Raw genomic sequence first — 19,747 nt, 5'->3', positions numbered from 1 at the left:
TGTATATAAACCCGCTCAATTGTGAATCAAAACATCATTCAATTATTTACAATCAATAACACTACTCAACCATGGAAGCAAATAAGCCAAAGGATAACTCTTCTAGCAATGGAAACTTAAGCATTGAATACAACAAAGATCGACGTGGGCGTGAGGCATCCGTGCAATATAACCACAATGTATACACAAGTCCAGATGGTCGGGGTTCGATTGAAGCCTATGCCCAAGGTAGCCGTAATTTCGATCATAATCGTAACAATTTTGGTGGTGGCATACAAGGAAGATGGAGATTTTAGGAATCTATAAATAAATATATTGCAGTTTAAAATAATGCAATTTTTGTAATATAAATACAATTTAATTTAAATTCTTACAAAAATATCATAAGTTTTTTTTTTATTTTTGAGTGGACTCTGACTTCGACACCAATTTTTAGTGCTTGATGATTAAGAAAAAATACCCTAAATTACTAAAGAAATTCCATTGGGATTTATTTCCTCTTCGAAAAAGTACCAAACTTACCGTACATCCCCTTTTTAATAAACACAGGAGAAGTAAACGTACTGCCTCTAGTAACATTTGTTAAAGATACACTTTTTTTCATACCAAAAATTCTTATCAGTTCAAACCAAGTAAATCCCATTTCTTGCAATTATTTTCACAATACGTCACTATATAAAGAGCAAGCATCCACAATTCAGCATCATTCAGTTAAGATAATCAAGTGTAGAATACAACAAAAAAAACACAAAATGTTTGCATTGAAATTCACCATTTTAATGGTAGTTTGCCTTGCGTTGGCCACTGCCTCACCCATAGAAATATTTGAAGACGGATTTGAAGCCCAGGATAATCAAATGGACCAATATGAACCACTGCTACTTTCTCGCCATGCTCGTTCTCCAGATGGTGGTAGTGTTGGAGTGGACTATCGCAAGGATCAAAATGACCGTGTAGCATCTGTACAATATAAACAGAATATTTACTCCAATGGTGATAGATCACTGGATGCCAATGCGCATGCCAGCCGCAACTTCGATCACAATGCCAATGCTTTTGGTGGTGGTGTACAGGGTAAGTGGTCTGCTGGTAGTGGTGCTTCTGCTGATTTCAATAAGGATCACTTTGGACGTCAAGCTTCGGTGCAGTTGAATCAGAACTTGTACACCACTCGTGATGGACGTGGTACCATAGATGCCTATGCTCACGGCACACGTAATTTCGATTATAATTATAATAATTTTGGTGGTGGAATTCAAGGAAGATATCGTTTTTAAATGTTTGTAAAAAATATGTATATACACAAATAAAGGATTATTAAAAAAAACGAATATAATTAAATGTGTTTTATTTGGTGTCCGACTATTATTCTCACAACTAAAATGTCATAATTGTTCATTTCCATCTTAGGGCGTAGGGTAGAAATAGGATTATAAATAAACCCGTCAATTAATACTCTGTCCAAAGTTCACATGCCGATGATGTGGTCCTGCTGGTTGGGGGTAAGTTTCTAACGAAAATTGCAGGCATCCTGAACAGAGATGGCCTGTCAGAAACAGTGACTTAAATGACATACATTTCCGACGTATAATACATACGTCAGAAACGTCGGAAACCCTCCCAAAACCATTAGGTTTTTGACAACATAGCTATTTCCATTAATCAATTTGGAAATTGCGTATGCTTTACTCAAATTAATATAAAATTTCAAAATTTTCTTCCCAAAAAAATTTAGAAACTTTTATCAGTTCTAATAGTGAATGGTCAGATATATGTAAAAATAATATATATTTTTGAAAATAACTGTATATGCTGATAATATTGAAATAAATGACGTTTACTACATTTATTACATTTTATACAGGTATATGACGTTTTCGACGTTTACACCTTTTTGATAGTCGAAAACCTAAAAATTCGTCACACGGACCATCCCTGATCCTGAAGGGTGCCCTTTCAATTCTGTCTAATTTGGCATGCACCGAAGGTCTTGGTTTAAACCCCACAAAAACCGAACTATTGCTCTTCACTAGAAAACGCAAGATTCCTAGTTTCCGTCTGCCATCACTTGGAGGAGTGACTTTAACCCTTTCTGAAGAAGCAAAGTATCTTGACACCATCCTAGACCGCAAACTATTGTGGAATAGGAATGACGAGGAACGCTCTAAGAAAGGTTTGCTGGCACTCTATTCATGTAAGAACTCCATAGGTAAGAGCTGGGGATTGAGACCCGAAATTATACACTGGCTGTAAACGACGATCGTCTTACCCATACTTACCTATGGTTGTCTTGTTTGGTGGCAAGGGGCTAACAAAAATATGCTGCTGACAAAATTGAGCTTAGTACAGCGATCGGGTTCAATTCTGATCACCGGAGCATTAAGATGTACACCACAAGCAGCCTTGAACGCAATTTTGAATCTCCAGCCATTGGATATTCTGATTAAATTCCAGGCTGCCAGGTGCGCTCTGAGGCTCCGAGAAACGGATGCCTTGAAATCACTGAGCTATGGTCATGCCAGCATTCTAAACATAACGTCAGGTTATGACCTTTTTAGGGGGAACAGTCATATCAGTCACTATATTCCCCCTCATAAGGTCTTTAATGGTATCAATGTTGAATTTCCTAGTAGGGAATCCTGGACTAGTGGCTTTTTACCTCTGCCAGGTCTGTCAATCTTTACAGACGGGTCTAAGATGGAGGAAGGTACTGGCGCAGGCGTTTACTGTAGGGAATTAGGAATATACAACTCATATAAACTCAACAATAACTGTAGCGTTTTTCAAGCAGAGATTCTTGCAATTACGAAAGCGGCCGAAATAGTAAAAGCACTTAATGGCGACAACACGGGACCGGCGACTATATATGTCGATAGTCAAGTGGCCCTGAAAGCGGTGAAGTCGCATACTATAAACTCGTAAGCAGTTCATTATTGTAAGTCAGCTTTGAATGATATACGACAGATAGTTGGTTTATGTTGGGTTCCAGGACATAATAACATTGAAGGGAATGAGATAGCCAATAGATCTGTAAAACCACCCATCAGCTGTTTCATTGGCAGAATCCGTGCGTTCCATTGCGAGGTAGTTGGTAACAGATTCGCTGTTGAAACACAATAAAAAGGAGATTCATACAAATATCAATAGGTCATCCGTTGGGCTATGTCTGTACATCTAGAAAACGCAACTACGTAATTACCTGCTCAATTTTGTACGTTGTGCAAAATTTGATGTCAATCTGACTAACATGAGGAGTTTGATGCCCAATTTACTTAAAATCGGACAAAACTGGGAGCTATATCTATATCTGCACCGATTTTCACAAAACTTAGCAGACATCACTCTATGGCAAATTTCGTGCAAATCGAAGGATATATAGGGACTTTGGCGCACCATTTACATGAAATCGGACGAAACTGTATTTATATATGGTCTGTTCCCGTTCTGCAAGAATCTTCTAGATTTTACTATTTTCGTCGATATCATAAATGAAAATTCGTTATCGTAGTAAAAAGTAGTAGATTCTTGCAGAACGGGAACAGACCATATATAAATACACTGTGCGACAGAATTTTAGGGGGGTGGAAATTCCTATTGGGGTTGAAAGACCCTGTTGAATGTATGAAGTTTATGTTTACACTCCGAGAAACCGGAATTTCAAATTAGGGATACTGCACTGCGAAATGTAGATTAAACTATCACATACCCGAAATGAGGCGGATAATTTATATGGGGTAATATCAATACAATATTACGCATTTATATATTTCCGCTCCAAAAACCATCAAACTACCCAAATGGTGTGTCAAAACATGAAAATGTTCTGAAAGTATGTTTCTTCCTAAATGTAAAATTCCAGGTAACTTGGCTGAAGCGTAAAAAATATAAAATAATTGTGCATTTTATTCTAGAACATCGACATTTTCCGTATCCATATACAGTTCCACAATTACAGTATAACATTTGGAATACTTCGGATCTATAATTTTTTCACAAAATTAGGCAGAGGTGTACTTTTGGGGTACATTTTTATATTGCTATAAAAAAACAAGTAGAAAATGTGATTTTTTTCTTTAAGATATTTTGTATTTCTTTATTTTTATACAAAATTTTTTAAAACAATTATTTAAAATCTATATCTTCCTTGAAATCCACCACCAAAATTATTATAATTACGATCAAAATTACGTGTTCCGTGGGCATAGGCATCTATGGTACCACGACCATCACGAGTGGTGAATAAATTTTGATTCAACTGCACCGTAGCTTGACGTCCAAAGTGATCCTTATTGAAATCAGCAGAAGCACCACTACCAGCAGACCATTTACCCTGTACACCACCACCAAAAGCATTTGCATTGTGATCGAAATTGCGACTGGCATGGGCATTGGCATCCAGCGATCTATCACCATTGGAGTAAATATTCTGTTTATATTGTACAGATGCTACACGACCATTTTGATCCTTGCGGTAGTCCACTCCAACACTACCACCATCGGGAGAACGAGCATGGCGAGAAAGTAATAATGGTTCATATTGCTCCAATTGATTGTCCTGGGCTTCAAATCCGTCTTCAAATATGTCTATGGGTGAGGCAGTGCTTAACGCAAGGCAACCTGCCATAAAAATGCTGAACTTCAAGGCGAACATTTTTTTTATTGGTTTATTGTGTTCTACACGTTTTTATGTTAACTGAATGATGCTAATTTTGGGATGATTGGTCTTTATATATAAAAACATGTGAAAATTGCATGAAATGGGATTCACTTTTTTCAATTGATAAAAATTTGATTTTTGGCAGATGTTATATGGGGAAGTACTGCATTGAAAATAAATTTCATCTTCAGAAAATAAATTGTGTTACAACATTTTAAGCAATTATCTTTAAAAATTAATAATAATTCTCAATCTAGTTTGGGATAGAAAATTATTTAATCCGTTCCAATACTTTTGGTAAGATATTCAACTGTTCGGTCAAGATCGATCAATATTGATAAAATTTTATAGAAATATATTTGTAGAACTTGCGTGCCTAATTTTAGTATACGGAATTTCTTAAATGATACCATAATATGAAGATGGGATGATCTAAGAAAAAAGTACTTAACTCTAGTAGCTCTCCATTATAATATACTAAAGAAGATAATGAACTGTACCGCATATCATCTTTTAAAACAAATTTCCAACACCAACAGTTCTTATCAGTACGAAAAAAGTGAATCCCATTTCGTGCAATCATTTCCATAATTATTCAGTATATAAAGTCCAAGCATTCCAAAATTATCATCATTCAGTTAACATAACAAAGTGTAGAATACCACAAGAAAAGAAAAAAATGTTCGCTATCAAGTGTATCACTTTAATGGCTGCTTGCCTAATTGTTGCCAATGCCTCACCCATAGAAATGTTTGACGACGGATTTGCAGCCCAGGGTATTCAATTGCAGCAATATGAAGCATTACCACTTTCTCGTCATGTTCGTTCTCCCGATGGTGGTAGTGTTGGTGTGGACTATCGCAAGGATCAAAATGGTCGTGTAGCATCTGTACAATATAAGCAGAATATTTACTCCAATGGTGATAGATCTTTGGATGCCAATGCACATGCAAGTCGCAACTTCGATCACAATGCCAACGCTTTTGGTGGTGGTGTTCAGGGTAAATGGTCTGCTGGTAGTGGTGCTTCTGCTGACTTCAATAAGGATCAATTTGGTCGTCAAGCTTCGGTGCAGTTGAATCAGAATTTATACACCACCCGTGATGGACGTGGTACCATAGATGCCTATGCCCATGGAACACGTAATTTCGATTATAATTACAATAATTTTGGTGGTGGAATTCAAGGAAAATATCGATTTTAATTCTTTTTTAACAAATAATAAAGAATTATAAAATTAAAAGGAAATTTATTACTTGTTTTTATTACCAAAGGGTTGCACACTGTGGATATTTAAAAGACTCGTTGGAGGAGGGTGTGAAATTCTATAATGAACATTTATATAACCTGTATTGATCAGTATTGCATTTAATATTTACAATGCTGGTGTAAATTGAGTATAATATCATGAAATGTTATATAATATTAAAGGTAATTTGGTCAGAGTTTACACACATGCAAAAAGAGACATGATAGACCATTATTTCTAATGGAAATTGTTTGTATTTTTTTATAAATTCCTAAACCCGGAATGCTAAGTTATATTCCTTTCGTTCGGTTACGACGGCTAAAGCCCTCAAAATACAGAAACGGGGAACCTATTTCAACAAAACTTCACGGACAAATATTGGGAGTTTGGTGCACCATTTACCAAAAATCGGACGAGATTATATATGAGAGCTATATCTAAATCTGAACCGATATTAACAAAACTTCACACTTCACTTCACTGGATCTAATTCGGTATGTTGTACAAAATTTTGTATCGATCAGACAAATATTGGGGAGCTATATATGGGAGCTAGATCTAAATCTGAACCGATTTTCACCAATTTCAATAAAGTTTGTCCTTGGGCCAAATAAGTGAGCTATGCCAAATATAACTTAAATCGGATAATAAATGCGATCTGTATTTTTTCACAAGAATACGTAGATAGACGGACGGACAGACATGCATAATTCAACACAGAAAGTGATGCTATGCATATTCCCAAAAGGAACCATGGGTCTATCTCGATTTCTTTTGCCTGTTACAAACATATGCACAAAGACATAATATCCTGTACCACAGTGTGATGAAGGGTCCAAAATTCTCAAAATACTGACTTAGGTAAATATTAATAATTTTTGGTGCGGAGATGTGGTAATACCGTTATGAGAACCCAAATTACAGCCAATTTGATTGAAAACGTGTCAAAAATTCCTATAATGGGGAGTACCATATTATGGGAGCTACCCATAAACGTGGGTCAATATTAACAAATAAAAAATAAAAATTACAACTAAGTTGATTGGAAAACGTGTCCCAAATCATAAAAAACGAATACAAGGGGGAGGTACCGTTGGATGATGGCTAACCTGAAGTTCGGGTCAATATTAATAATATTTGGTACGAATATGTGATATACAATGAGAACCCAAAATATCAAACTATAGCCTATTGGGGAGTACCGTTATATGGAGGCTACCCTGAAACATGGGTAAATACTAATAATTTTGGCAATGGATATGTCTTATTCAACGAGAACCGCAAATACCTTGTTACAGGCTCCTCGTTTGAAAAAAGTGACCAAAATCCCCAAAATAACGAAAATTGGGGACTAAACCAAAACTTTGACCTATATATGCAATTTGCAATATCAAAACATGCTATGACTACTAGTAATGTCTAGGAAAAATTTCAAAGCTCTGTCTTTAACGTTGCGATTTCCATCCTGATTTGATGTGATGTGTAAATCGACATAGAATGTTTTGATCAAGAATGTATATACTTAGTGGGGTTGCAAACAAAATGACAAACTTAATATACTTTCCACATTTTGAGGTGTTCTTATTTTTTTCAATAAACACCTAGGATAGTTCTTGATAATAATCATTAAAAATTCACTCTTTGGTAGTATTCGTACTTGACAATTTGTTTAATTAACATTTTGGAATGTTGAAAAAAATTATTCTTTATCTAGATCGCCTATAACGACTCCCTTCAGCTCGTCTTAATAAAGGCTAGCCTAGGTTGTGTATATTTATGGCGCCCTGCATTCAGCTCAATCTGACCTGCAATCAGCTCGCCAATATGATGACGCTTTACCCTAAGTTCAACTCACCTAATTGTTCATATTGATTGTGCCTAACCCAATAATTTCCGACAGAATGTTCTTCTCATGCCCATCATTAAAAAAACACAGGCGTTTGTGCTAATAAATATTCTTCTTTTATTTTTGAAAATTTAATAAATAACATCAATTAATAAGTCTAACTAAAATCTCCATTTTCCTTGAATGCCACCACCGAAGTTGTTGCGATTGTAATCAAAGTTTCGGCTACCTTGAGCATAGGCGTCAATGGATCCACGACCATCACGGCTGGTATATAAATTATGATTATATTGCACGGAAGCTTCACGTCCACGTTGATCTTTGTTGTAACCAATATTTACACTACCATGTTGGGGTGAGCGGATATAACGAGCATGATCCATGGCTTCGTAGTTTTCCAATGCCTCAGGTTCCATTTCAAAATTATTCTCAAATGTCGCCGGTAGAGATGTGACAAGAACGATACAAGAAATCAATAATACAAAAGATTTTAAGTTAAACATTTTATATTTAATATTATATTTTCAAATAGCTGTTGTATTGAACGATGCTGTAGACTAGATTGAATATTGTGACTTAAATGTGATGCTTTTATTGTGAAATGTGTGTGCATCTTCTATTCTGTATCAGGGATTCCCTCTTAGCTGATAATAGTTTGTTGATGCCATTGTTGTTGTTGTTCTCGAAAAAATATGATATGGTTTTCACATAAATTTTTGATTATTTGAGAGGGGAATTACATTTCCAGCTCATACCAGAATTTATTAGGGGACTCCCATTATTAATTGGAATTTTTGCCGATTTTTAATAGACAGGTAAAATAAAATTAAAGAATTAATATTTTAATGTATTTAAGAGTGTAACAAATGAATCAATATTTTTCCACTTGTTACGATACATCTGCAATTTGGATATTTTGGGGAGGTTGTGTTCTTCAAAGGACAGTTTCAATATAAGACAATGATTCTACAATAGTCCCTCAACAAAGGTCGTGTGTAATTTTCGGTATGATAAAAGTCCTTTGCCAATTTTCTAAACTGTTTGTCTGTAGTTTGGAATTTCGTATTCTCCTGGCAGCTATTTATTTATTAAAAAATTGAACTATTTTCTTGGAGGGTATAATTTATTATGAAATATTTCAACGGCTGTAAGAAGCACTACCCGGAAATTATATTTAGAGTTTTAAAGTTTTTTTCAAATCATTTTTTGTTTGTTGAACTTGAAATTAATATTCCAAGAAATGCTACAAAAAGTAAAGTACCAATTGATTAAAAATTACATGGAAATTTATACGCACAATTATAACAATTGATTCTTATCAATTTTAAATTAATGATAATATCGATTGGATCTTGGGTGTATATAAATACAACATCGATTTCTCAAATATCATTCAACAGTTTTACTTGAACACTATATCTAAAAGAAATCAAAAATGTTCGCCTTAAAATATTTCCTCTTGGTGATTTCTTGTGTAATCCTTGTCTGTGGGTTGCCTTTGGATTCAAAGGATGGAAATACAAATAATGTCATAGTTCGTACTCCGCGCCATGGCAGAATCGATTTGGAATATCATTCGGATCAAAATGGACGTGAGGCATCTGTAAAGTACAACCAGAACGTGTACACCAGCAATGATGGACGTGGTACCATCGATGTTTATGCCCAAGGCAGCCGAGATTTCGATCGCAATCATAATAGCTTTGGTGGTGGCATTCAAGGCAGTTGGCATTTTTAAATGGAGTGAAAGGGACGACAATGTGATTTTTAATGAACTTTAAAAATAATCAAATTTAATTCCATTTGCAATAAAATAAATAATATTATAAAGCAGAAACAAACAAGTGAAAAAGGCATTAAGTATGACCGGGTCGAACTTTGGATACATACCAAAAAGTATACCTATACCGATTATTGCGTCGCGCGATTGTTGTAAACCATATGGAACACCAAATACAAATTTCAGCAATTTTAAATGGAGATTTTTCCTAAAATTTCCATTTAATTCCAAACATTTGAAGTTATCATTATATGATGTGCTATGCCTAATTGAGGGCCGATATAGCTCAATTTCCAACCTAACTTTTTTCATCACTATACCTTTCTTCACGCTAAATATTAAAAATATCGGAAATCCGTAGGTATCATTATATGAAGAAAACGGGGTCAAGAACCACAAAATACCGAAAATTAGGGGGTTCCCCTATATGCGGATACCCGAAAAATTTGACTTATATTTATCAAAAGATACCCAATAAAAATTCAAAGTACTAAATTACAGACAATTCGCAGAAAATATGCGATCAATACTAAAAGATAGGGGGTCCCCTATATTTAAAAATTTTAGTGGAGAAAGTTGGTACTTAATTAAGACCCAATGTACAAAATTTCAGCGAATGCTGTTGAAAAACGAGCTCAAGAACCCGAAAATTTGGGGGAACCCTCTATGAGGGCTATGCCTAAACGTGGACAGATATATCGCATCTTTGAACTTGACAAAAAAATCGTCATTGAATTTTAAATTTAAATTTAAAAATAAAGAAATAAGGGCCGACTTTTCAAAACATGTTATACAGCAACAGGAGGACAGGACAAGTTTTTTTTTGTGTAGAACCAACTTCTATACTCTTTGATTTTCATTGGTTAGAAAATCTTTCTACTCCGATCCATTTTCGATATTTTCTGTAAAATAAAGCACAGGTTTTTATATAGGTTGAAGTTGTGACGTATCCCCCGCAAAAAGGCCTATGTAGAGAATTTACGGTACTTTTTATTGTTTCAGGATTTTACACCCGAAGTGGTAAGTATCATTGCAGAGTGTATTCAGTATAGATCCATGTTCGTGGAAATAGTTTTCCAGAATTCCGTATTCCTTAATTGTGAAAAATAAATGAAAGTCCATCTGTTGACATAGTACCCGATCCACTTTCCATACTTTGAAGATTTTAGCATTGTTGTGGCTGCAATTTGACATTTCGGAATCTTGGTGACTATGTAACGGGGTTTTATACCCCAAAAAATATGACGTGAAGGTAATTTGTTTTTGGTTTGACCCATGATTTTGTAATACCGACCATATGTCTTCAACTGTCTACATAATTAAATACCGAGTGTTGTGGGATAATGGGAATTTTATGTTTTTACTATTTCCTTGTTTTACCCAAATCTATTTGAGTTCTTCCCCAGCAGATTGATGCTTTATGGACACGTGATTCCCCTCACACATAAATCACAGTATGAACAATCAACTCAAGACTTTTTTCAAAAAATCACAAAATGTTGATCATCAGCAAAAACTCTTATCACCAAAGAGGGAATCCCTGATAAAAACGATGACCGCTCAGTCATTTTACTATATAAATAATATATTTGCATCGTAATTTTCATTCATTTATTTGACATTCAGGGAAACAGCATCGTTCAGCAGAACCCATACAAAAAATGTTCACTTTAAAGACTATTGTATTATTAATTTCGTGTGTCGTTCTTGTCACATCTCTACCGGCGACTTATGTGAATCCTTTTGAAACGGAAGCCAATGCGTTGGAAAACTATGAAACCATGGAACATGCCCGCTATGCTCGCTCACCCCAACATGGTAGTGTGAATATTGATTATACGAAAGATCAACGTGGACGTGAAGCATCCGTACAATATAATCACAATTTATATACCAGCAGTGATGGTCGTGGTTCCATTGATGCCTATGCTCAGGGTAGCCGAAACTTTGACTACAATCGCAATAACTTTGGTGGCGGCATCCAAGGCAAATGGAGATTTTAAGTATTTTTTACATAAAAAAAAAGATTTTTATTGATAAATAAAAATTAAATAAAACAAAACCACAAAGAGTAGAAAAAGTATATAAAATTTATAAGGTGCCATAGCTCTACCTCTGCCTATATTCAAAAGATTTTTCGTGAAGTTATTTTGTTCCTAGATACATCAGAGATTTGTGGGTTAATTCCATCAGATCAATTAAATTCCAACTTACAGCGACTTGGGACCTATCAACCCGACCGAATTTTGTTTGCCATCCACCATGACGATGTCAATCAAAATATCTAAATTTAATGGGGGCACCTAGAAGAGAATTCATGAACATACCGAGAAATACGTGAGAAAAATATGAACGAAACTCTTAAATTATTAAATAGGGGCTGCCGTTACATGGGGCTATAATAAAACGGGGATCAATATTGATATTTTTTGGTAGTAAGATTTGACAAAAGATTTGAAGATTTGAATACAAAATACCAAATTACAAACCAATTCGGCTGAGTCGATCTAGACACGTGTGTCCGTCCGTCTGTCCATTATAATTTGTATAATTTTTTGGACGCTCCAGTGGCCGCAATTATGGTCCAATCATCGCGAATTTTTACATGGAGAAGGGGATCGGACCAAGGAATAAACACGCCTGCTTTGATAAAGATCGGCCAATATTTAGAGAGTCAAATGGACGCTGACTTTTGTGTGAAATATGACAAAATTTGAACATAGAGAACATAGACCCGAGAAGTTGACAGTATATCCAAGAGGAGTGGACGACCTTTAAATTGATACATATTATGTTGTCGTGTGTACTCGGATGTGTGAGTTACACTTAAATATTTATAAGTGCTTACGTATTCAAATAATATTTCTAACACATTACCACACTAGAGGGTGGAAATATAACGCTGATCGTTTTGAAATTTTCCATGAGGACCCAGGTATGGTCAAGGACAACGCCTATAATTTTCGGTGATGATCAATTAATAATATTGGGTTGAAGTGGACCGAAAACTTAATTTTTTTTTTCGAGTTGATCTACAGGCCACAATTGAAAGACGAACATAACAACACAACACCTGGTGAAAGTAATCTGGGCAAGTAATTAGAAGAGCTGTATGAAATATTATTAATATTTGTTGGCCTCTAGTCGATCAAGAGGGTGCAAATATCGCAAAATATTGCGAAATATCTCAGAATGTAGTATCGCAGAAAGATAGATTTTCGTGGAAGTTGTGTAGGGTATCTTATGGTCGGTCCCGTCCGACTATACTGCTCCGCTCACTGGTTTTTAATGCAAAGATCTGGTTGTACCGTTATGAGAACCCAAATAGTTAAATACAAGCAATTTGATTGAAAATGTGTCAAAAATCCTCATCCTCATATAGTAAAACGTTTCCAAAAAACCGAATAATGGGTACCCGCTATATGGGGGCTACCCTGAATCCTAGGTCAATATTAATAATTTTTGGTATGTTTTATTTATTGAGAACCCAAAATACCAAATTACAGCAAATTCGACAAAAAACGTGTCCAATATCCTCAATGGGTGTAACGTTATATGGGGGCTACCCTGAAACTTGGGTCAATAATAATATTTTTTGTTACGGAGATGTGCTATACAATGAGAACCCAATATATCAAATTAAAGCCAAACGCGCTCAAAATGCCGAATACTGCGGGATACTGGTATGTGGGCGCTACCCTGAAGCTAATATCAAATTGCAGCTAAATTGGTTGTAAAACGTGCCCAAAATACCGAATACTGGGGGGTACTGTTATGTGGGGGCTACCTTGAAGCTTAGGTCAATATTAATAATTTTAGGTAAGGAGATGAGAACCAAATATACCAAATTACAACTAAGTCGGTTGGAAAACGTTTTCAAAATCCCAAAAAAAAAAAAACGAATACTGGGGTTACCGTTATGTTACACCAAAACCTGTACAGATATATCCCATTTGCAATGCCGAACATAATAAGAGTACTAGCAATGTCTGTGCAAAACTTCAAAGCTTTATTTATATATATTCCTATCTCTATCGTGATTTCAACAGACATATAGGCAGACAGACGGGCATGCCTAAATTGACATATAATTTGATTGTGATACATCAAACTGGATCTAATTCAGTACTCTGTGCAACATTTTGTCTCAATCGGACAAATATTGGCAGTATTGTGCTGCTTTTACATAAAATCGGACGAAACTATATATGAGATATATATTTAAATCTGAACCGATTTCAAAAAAAAAAAAAAAAAACATGGCATTTATCTATCTGGGCCTAGTCAAGTACACTGTGCAAAATTTTGTCTCAATCAGACCAATATTCAGAGTTTGGTGCACAATTTACATAAAATCGGACGAAACTAGCTATATCTAAATCTGAACCGATTTTCTCCAATTTCAATTAAGGTTCGTCCTTGGGCCAAATAAATGACTTCTGCAAAATTTCATCCAAATCGGATCATATGTACTTTGTTCACAAAAATACATGGACGGTCGGTCAGACGGACATGCTTAAATCGACTCAGCAAGGGATTCTATACATATTCTCAAAAGGAACTATTGGTCTACCTCGATTCCTGTTGTCTGTTACAAACATATGTACAAAGACATAATAACCTGTACCACAGTGTGGTAAAGGGTATAAAAATAGAATGGATCGAATTTCCATCTGCGAAGCCTTGGCCAAACGGCCCAAATCGGACATTCCGATATTAAATAAAGTCCTATAGTTCATATGAAAATAATGAATTTTCCCCAAATCTTATGTATGTAATAAAATTTAAATTAAAAAAAATAAATTTTTACAATTTATTAAAATTTTTTCTTATTTTTATGATAAAAAATAAAATTTAAATTTTTTAATTAAATACATTTTTATTAAACTTAATATTTGTATAAGAAAATTAAAATTCTTTAAAATAAAATACATTTAAAATCTCCATTTTCCTTGAATGCCACCACCAAAGTTATTACGATTATGATCAAAGTTTCGGCTACCCTGAGCGTAGGCATCAATAGATCCACGACCATCCCGACTGGTATATAAATTGTGATTGTATTGTACCGATGCTTCACGTCCACGTTGATCTTTGTTGTATCCAATATTTACACTTCCATGCTGGGGCGAACGAGCATAACGGGTATGTTCCAAAGCTTCGTAATTTTCCAACGCCTCAGCTTCTATTTCAAATGGATTCTCAAAATTCGCAGGAAGAGATGTGACAAGAACGACGCAAGAAATTAACAACACAAATGCCTTTAGATTGAACATTTTTGATATGAATTGTGCTGAACGATGCCGCTTTACTGAATTACAAATAAATGAATGAAGATTGCGAATCAATTGATTTATTTATATAGAAATGTGGCTGAGAGCCCATCTGTTTTGTATCAGGGATCCCTATTAGGTGATAAGAGTTTTTTTATTATCAATATTTTGTGATTTCGCTTAAGTTGATTTATGTGAGAGGGGAATCACATGTCCATAAAGCATTCATCTATTGGGGAAGAACTTCAAAATATGTTTGGGTGTCACGAAAATTATCTCGGTATTTAATTCTGCAGATTGTTGAAGACACTTGGTCAGTCCAGAATGTCAATTTATAGCCACGACGAGACTAAGTCTTCAAAATATTCATTGAAAAACTCTTTTCATATTTCGATATTAAAGAATACTAAATGCCAATTAAAACTTCTTCGTTGGACAAAAACAGATTATGTTTTCAAAATATAGAAAACCTGGCAGAACCTTTATGCATAGCCCCTGAATAAATATTATGCCTAGTTTTTGGTACTTTGAAACATGGTCCTATATTGAATATTTTTTGCAATGATGTTTTTCACCCTCAAAGAACCCATAATTACAAAATACAGTCACTTTGGTGGGAAAGTGCTGATAAAACCATCGAAATCAAAATTTGAACCTGTATAGAAAATTATTTTTGGAAATGTGGTTTACTCTACATGAACGTACATGTCAATTGGTGGGAAATGCGCTAAAATCCGCCCCATTTTCAGTAATTTATATATGTTATCATCATTTCCTCACCAAAATAATTTTCTATTGAAATGACAGTAATTTGTCATAGCGTCATATGGTATATATGTCCAAATATGGACCTATATTGAAATTGGTAAGCAAAATTGTTTGTCGCACTACAAGATGGGAAGCTACCTTCAATGCTCCGAAAATGGGTACCGTTGTATAGGATATATTACAAAACGTGGCCCGATATTCATAATTTTTTAAAGGAATATTTTATACCTCATGAGAAGCTATACTTGAAAGACGTGCTCAATAACGAGGGTACCGTTATATTGGGGCTTGTAGCGCGATTTTCTAAACAATGAAAATTCAAATAAGTTATCCTGCTCTCTTATAAGACGAATGTTTTTTGCTTTAGAATATTATTTATTGTTTATGAATTCAATAAAGATTTCATTAATTAATCACATCAAAAATGCCAGCTTCCTTGAATGCCACCACCAAAGCTGTTATGGTTACGATCGAAATCCCGGCTGCCCTGGGCATAAACATCGATGGTACCACGTCCATCACTGCTGGTGTAGACGTTCTGGTTATACTTTACAGATGCCTCACGTCCATGTTGATCTGAATGATATCCTAAATCGATGCTGCCATGACGTGGAGTACGTACTATGACATCATTTTTATTGTCATGCTCATCTTTGGAATCCAAAGGCAACCCACTGACAAGGATTACACAAGAAATCACCAAAAGGAAATATTTTAGGGCGAACATTTTAGATTTCTGTAAGTTAAAGAATTCTAGTTGTACTGTTGAATGATATTTGAGAAATTGATGTTTGCATTTATATACCATCAGATCCAATCGATATTATCTTTGATTTTATAGTGATACGATTCAATTGATATGTCGTACCGCTTTATTCAATAATTCCAGGTAATGCTTTTTCAGTTGATGGTTTCTCAATTCCTAGAACATTACTTTCAAGTGCAACAAACAATTAGCAAAATTGTTTTTTTAAGTAATAGAAAAAATGTGATAGTTTTTTCAATAATATTTCCGGGTAGGATTGTTTGCACCAACAACTAGCTAAGCAGCTTAAAAAAACCAGTAAGGAAAGTAGTAAAGTCGGACTGGGCCGACTATATTATACCCTTCACCACTTTGGGTATATTCTACATATCGACGCCTCCGAACCATAGTATGCTAAGTCGACTTAGCATGTTTTAAAGTTCTTTACGTTTTTAGATTCTACGGTCCTTAATTTATATTCTCTGAAATTTTGGTAATCATCGGCCAATCCAAACCAAAGTTATAAGCAAAAATGTACTAGCATGGCCCGTAAGATATATGAAACTTCCATACTTTGAGAGCTTCTACTGAAAAACTCACTTTTCAGACTTAGCATACTATGGTTCGGAGGTGTCGATATGTATCCGAAAAGTCGTCGTCTTTTTGAAGGAATTGTGACATGAAATTGAACGAACTTAAATATGTGATTTATATGTTTTTCTGGAACCTATGCTAAATTTCATTTCATTTGGGCAAGTTTAGAGTTCTATATCTAAACCGATTGCGCACAGTGGGACAGTTTTGTTTGTTAATCGATTTAAAGCAAACTTGACACACACTTTTCGGTATCCTGCACTGTTTAAAATTTAATCCTAATTAGACACCTATTGATTATTTGGTGTACAATTAACATAAATAAGTCGAAATTATATGTAGCTACGATATTTCTATATCTAAACCGATTTGAAGCCAACTTGTCTGAGATTAATTTATGTTATGTTCAGTATGTTGTGTCGATCGGTCTAGCTGTGGATCATTAGTGTACAATTTACTTAAAATCAGACGAAAATATATATAGGAGGTGTACACATCATTCTAGACTTAATTCAATACGCTATGTCAAATTTCGTGCAAATCGAATGATTTTCAGAGACTTTGGTGTACAATTTACCTAAAATCGGACGAAACTATGTATGGAGGCTATATCTAAATCTGAACCGATTTTCACGAAACTTAGCACACATCATTCTAGACTTCATTTAGTACGCTATACCAAAATTCATGCCAATCAACGGATTAGCAGGGACTCTGGTGCACCATTTACCTAAATCTGAAACGATTTTCAGGAAACTTAGCACACGTCATTCTAGACTTAATTAAATACGCTATGCCACAATTCGTGCAAATCAAATGATTTTCAGGGATTCTGGTGCACCATTTACCTAAAATCAGACGAAACTGTATATGGGAGCTATTTGTAAATCTAAACCGATTTTCACGAAACTTAACACACATCATTCTAGACCTAATTCAATAGGGTATACCAAATTTCGTGCAAATCGAAGGATATATAGAGACTTTGGTAGACATAATAATAATGTCCAAATGAAAAATTTTGTACAGGTGCATTGATCTAAGTCGGTTCACATTTATATAAATATCACATATTTTATTTCATCCAATTTCATGTAATGGTCCTTCAAAAATGCGACGACTGTTCGGATGCATCTGTTGTTTGTATTCAAAGTGGTGAAGGCTATTATATAGTCGGCCCCGTCCGACTTTACTACATTCCTTACTTTATTACTTTCCTTAAATATTGAAAATTGGGCGCGATTTTTATGGGCCTTATGTCAAAACATGGACTTATGGGCATTCTGTTCTGTGAAAATGAATGCGAGCCTCCAAAACCACGAAATGAGAAAATAGAGCCCTTTCGGATGGAAAATACGAATAAATCCCTCAAAATACCTAAAATTGCCCTCATATGTGTTCTATTTTAAAGTATAGAACTGTAGGGATGATTTTCTGCGCAGATATATGAAAGTCTCCAAAACCCCGAAATACCAAATTAGTACGACAATTTGGTAGTATCTTTCTATGGCGGCCATGTCAAAGTATGAACTTATTGTCATTTTTTGCGCAGATGTATACAAACCTTCGATGTGCCAAATTAGAGCCTTATGGGTTGCAAAATACACCAACAACCTTAAAAATATTGAATTTATTTTAAATATTCGACATAGCGAATTGAATTTTATTCTGATCAATAATATATAGGCTATGGGGTCACCGAAAATTCTTTCGAAGTTTTCCGCACTGAATAGATAAATTTGTCAAACAACTTATTGGGCCAAACGGAGCTATTCGTAACCTAGTGAGATAAGCGTAAATTGCATAGTAATTTTGTTTCGTTTTTAGGGTTTGGGTCTCGACTAAGTTGACGAAGGCCCATACAACGTAATGTAATATTTCAACTAAGACACATATTTTGTACCACTAGAGGGCGCAAAATGACACAGGGTGATGTAAAGTTTTCAATGCAATTCGAGTAATAGTCTTAAACACTCCACCATGAGTTGAAGTGCATGTTAAATTTGTCATTCCGTTTGCAACATCTCGAAATATATAACAACGACAAGATTTGAAATGTCGCTTGGTATACATTTAACATTTAAATATTATTGTTTTAAAAGAGGAAAGCGAAATTGATTTTGGAATTTTCAATACAAACCAGTAAGTAAGGTAGCAAAGTCGGAATGGGCCGACTATATTATACCCTTCACCACAATATGTATATTGTATATATGTATCCTAACAATTTCATGTCATGTCAACCTATGCTAAATTTAGGAGTTTGGTGCACCATTTACTAAAATATATATGAAATCTGAACCGATATTCTCGAAACTTAACACACCTCATTCTAGACTCAATTTAGTACGCTATGCCAAACATGGTGGAAATCGAGAGATATATAGGGATTTAGGTGCAACATTTACATTAAATCGGACGAAAATATATACGTGAGTTATATTAAAATCTGAACCGATTTTCAGGTTCATCATCATTCACCATTCCAGACTTAACTTATTACACCATGCAAGTTTCGTGAACTCGAAAGATATATAGGGGCTTTGGTACTCCATTTACATAAAATCGGACGAAAATATGGGAGCTATATCTAAATCTGAACCGATTTTCACGAAACTTAGCACATATCATTCTAGACCTAATTCAGTAGGCTATACCAAATTTCGTGTAAATCGAAAGATATGTAGGGACTTGTACACTATTTACCTAAAATCCGGCCATACTATATATGGGAGCTACAACTAAATCTGAACCGATTTTCACGAAACTAAGCACACGTCATTCTAGACTTAATTCAATACGTTATGCAAAAATTCATGCGAATCAAATGATTTT

The 19,747-nt window shown here is 34.9% G+C and overlaps 1 protein-coding gene across 1 annotated transcript; it reads right to left on the bottom strand.

Annotated features, from left to right (window-relative positions):
• Positions 1 to 4,124: 4,124 nt before the first annotated feature.
• Positions 4,125 to 4,651, bottom strand: LOC133329668 (uncharacterized). Its single transcript, XM_061538146.1, has one exon. The coding sequence runs from the start codon at positions 4,649 to 4,651 to the stop codon at positions 4,127 to 4,129; it is 525 nt and encodes a 174-aa protein (XP_061394130.1). The 3' UTR covers positions 4,125 to 4,126.
• Positions 4,652 to 19,747: the final 15,096 nt, after the last annotated feature.

Source organism: Musca vetustissima, unplaced genomic scaffold (assembly GCF_032173495.1).
Source record: "Musca vetustissima isolate MV318-11 ecotype Yass unplaced genomic scaffold, APGP_CSIRO_Mvet_v1 utg101400, whole genome shotgun sequence".
NCBI lineage: Eukaryota > Metazoa > Arthropoda > Insecta > Diptera > Muscidae > Musca > Musca vetustissima.
The sequence above is the reverse complement of the archived record's forward strand: the minus strand, read 5'-3'. Positions and strand labels throughout refer to the sequence as shown.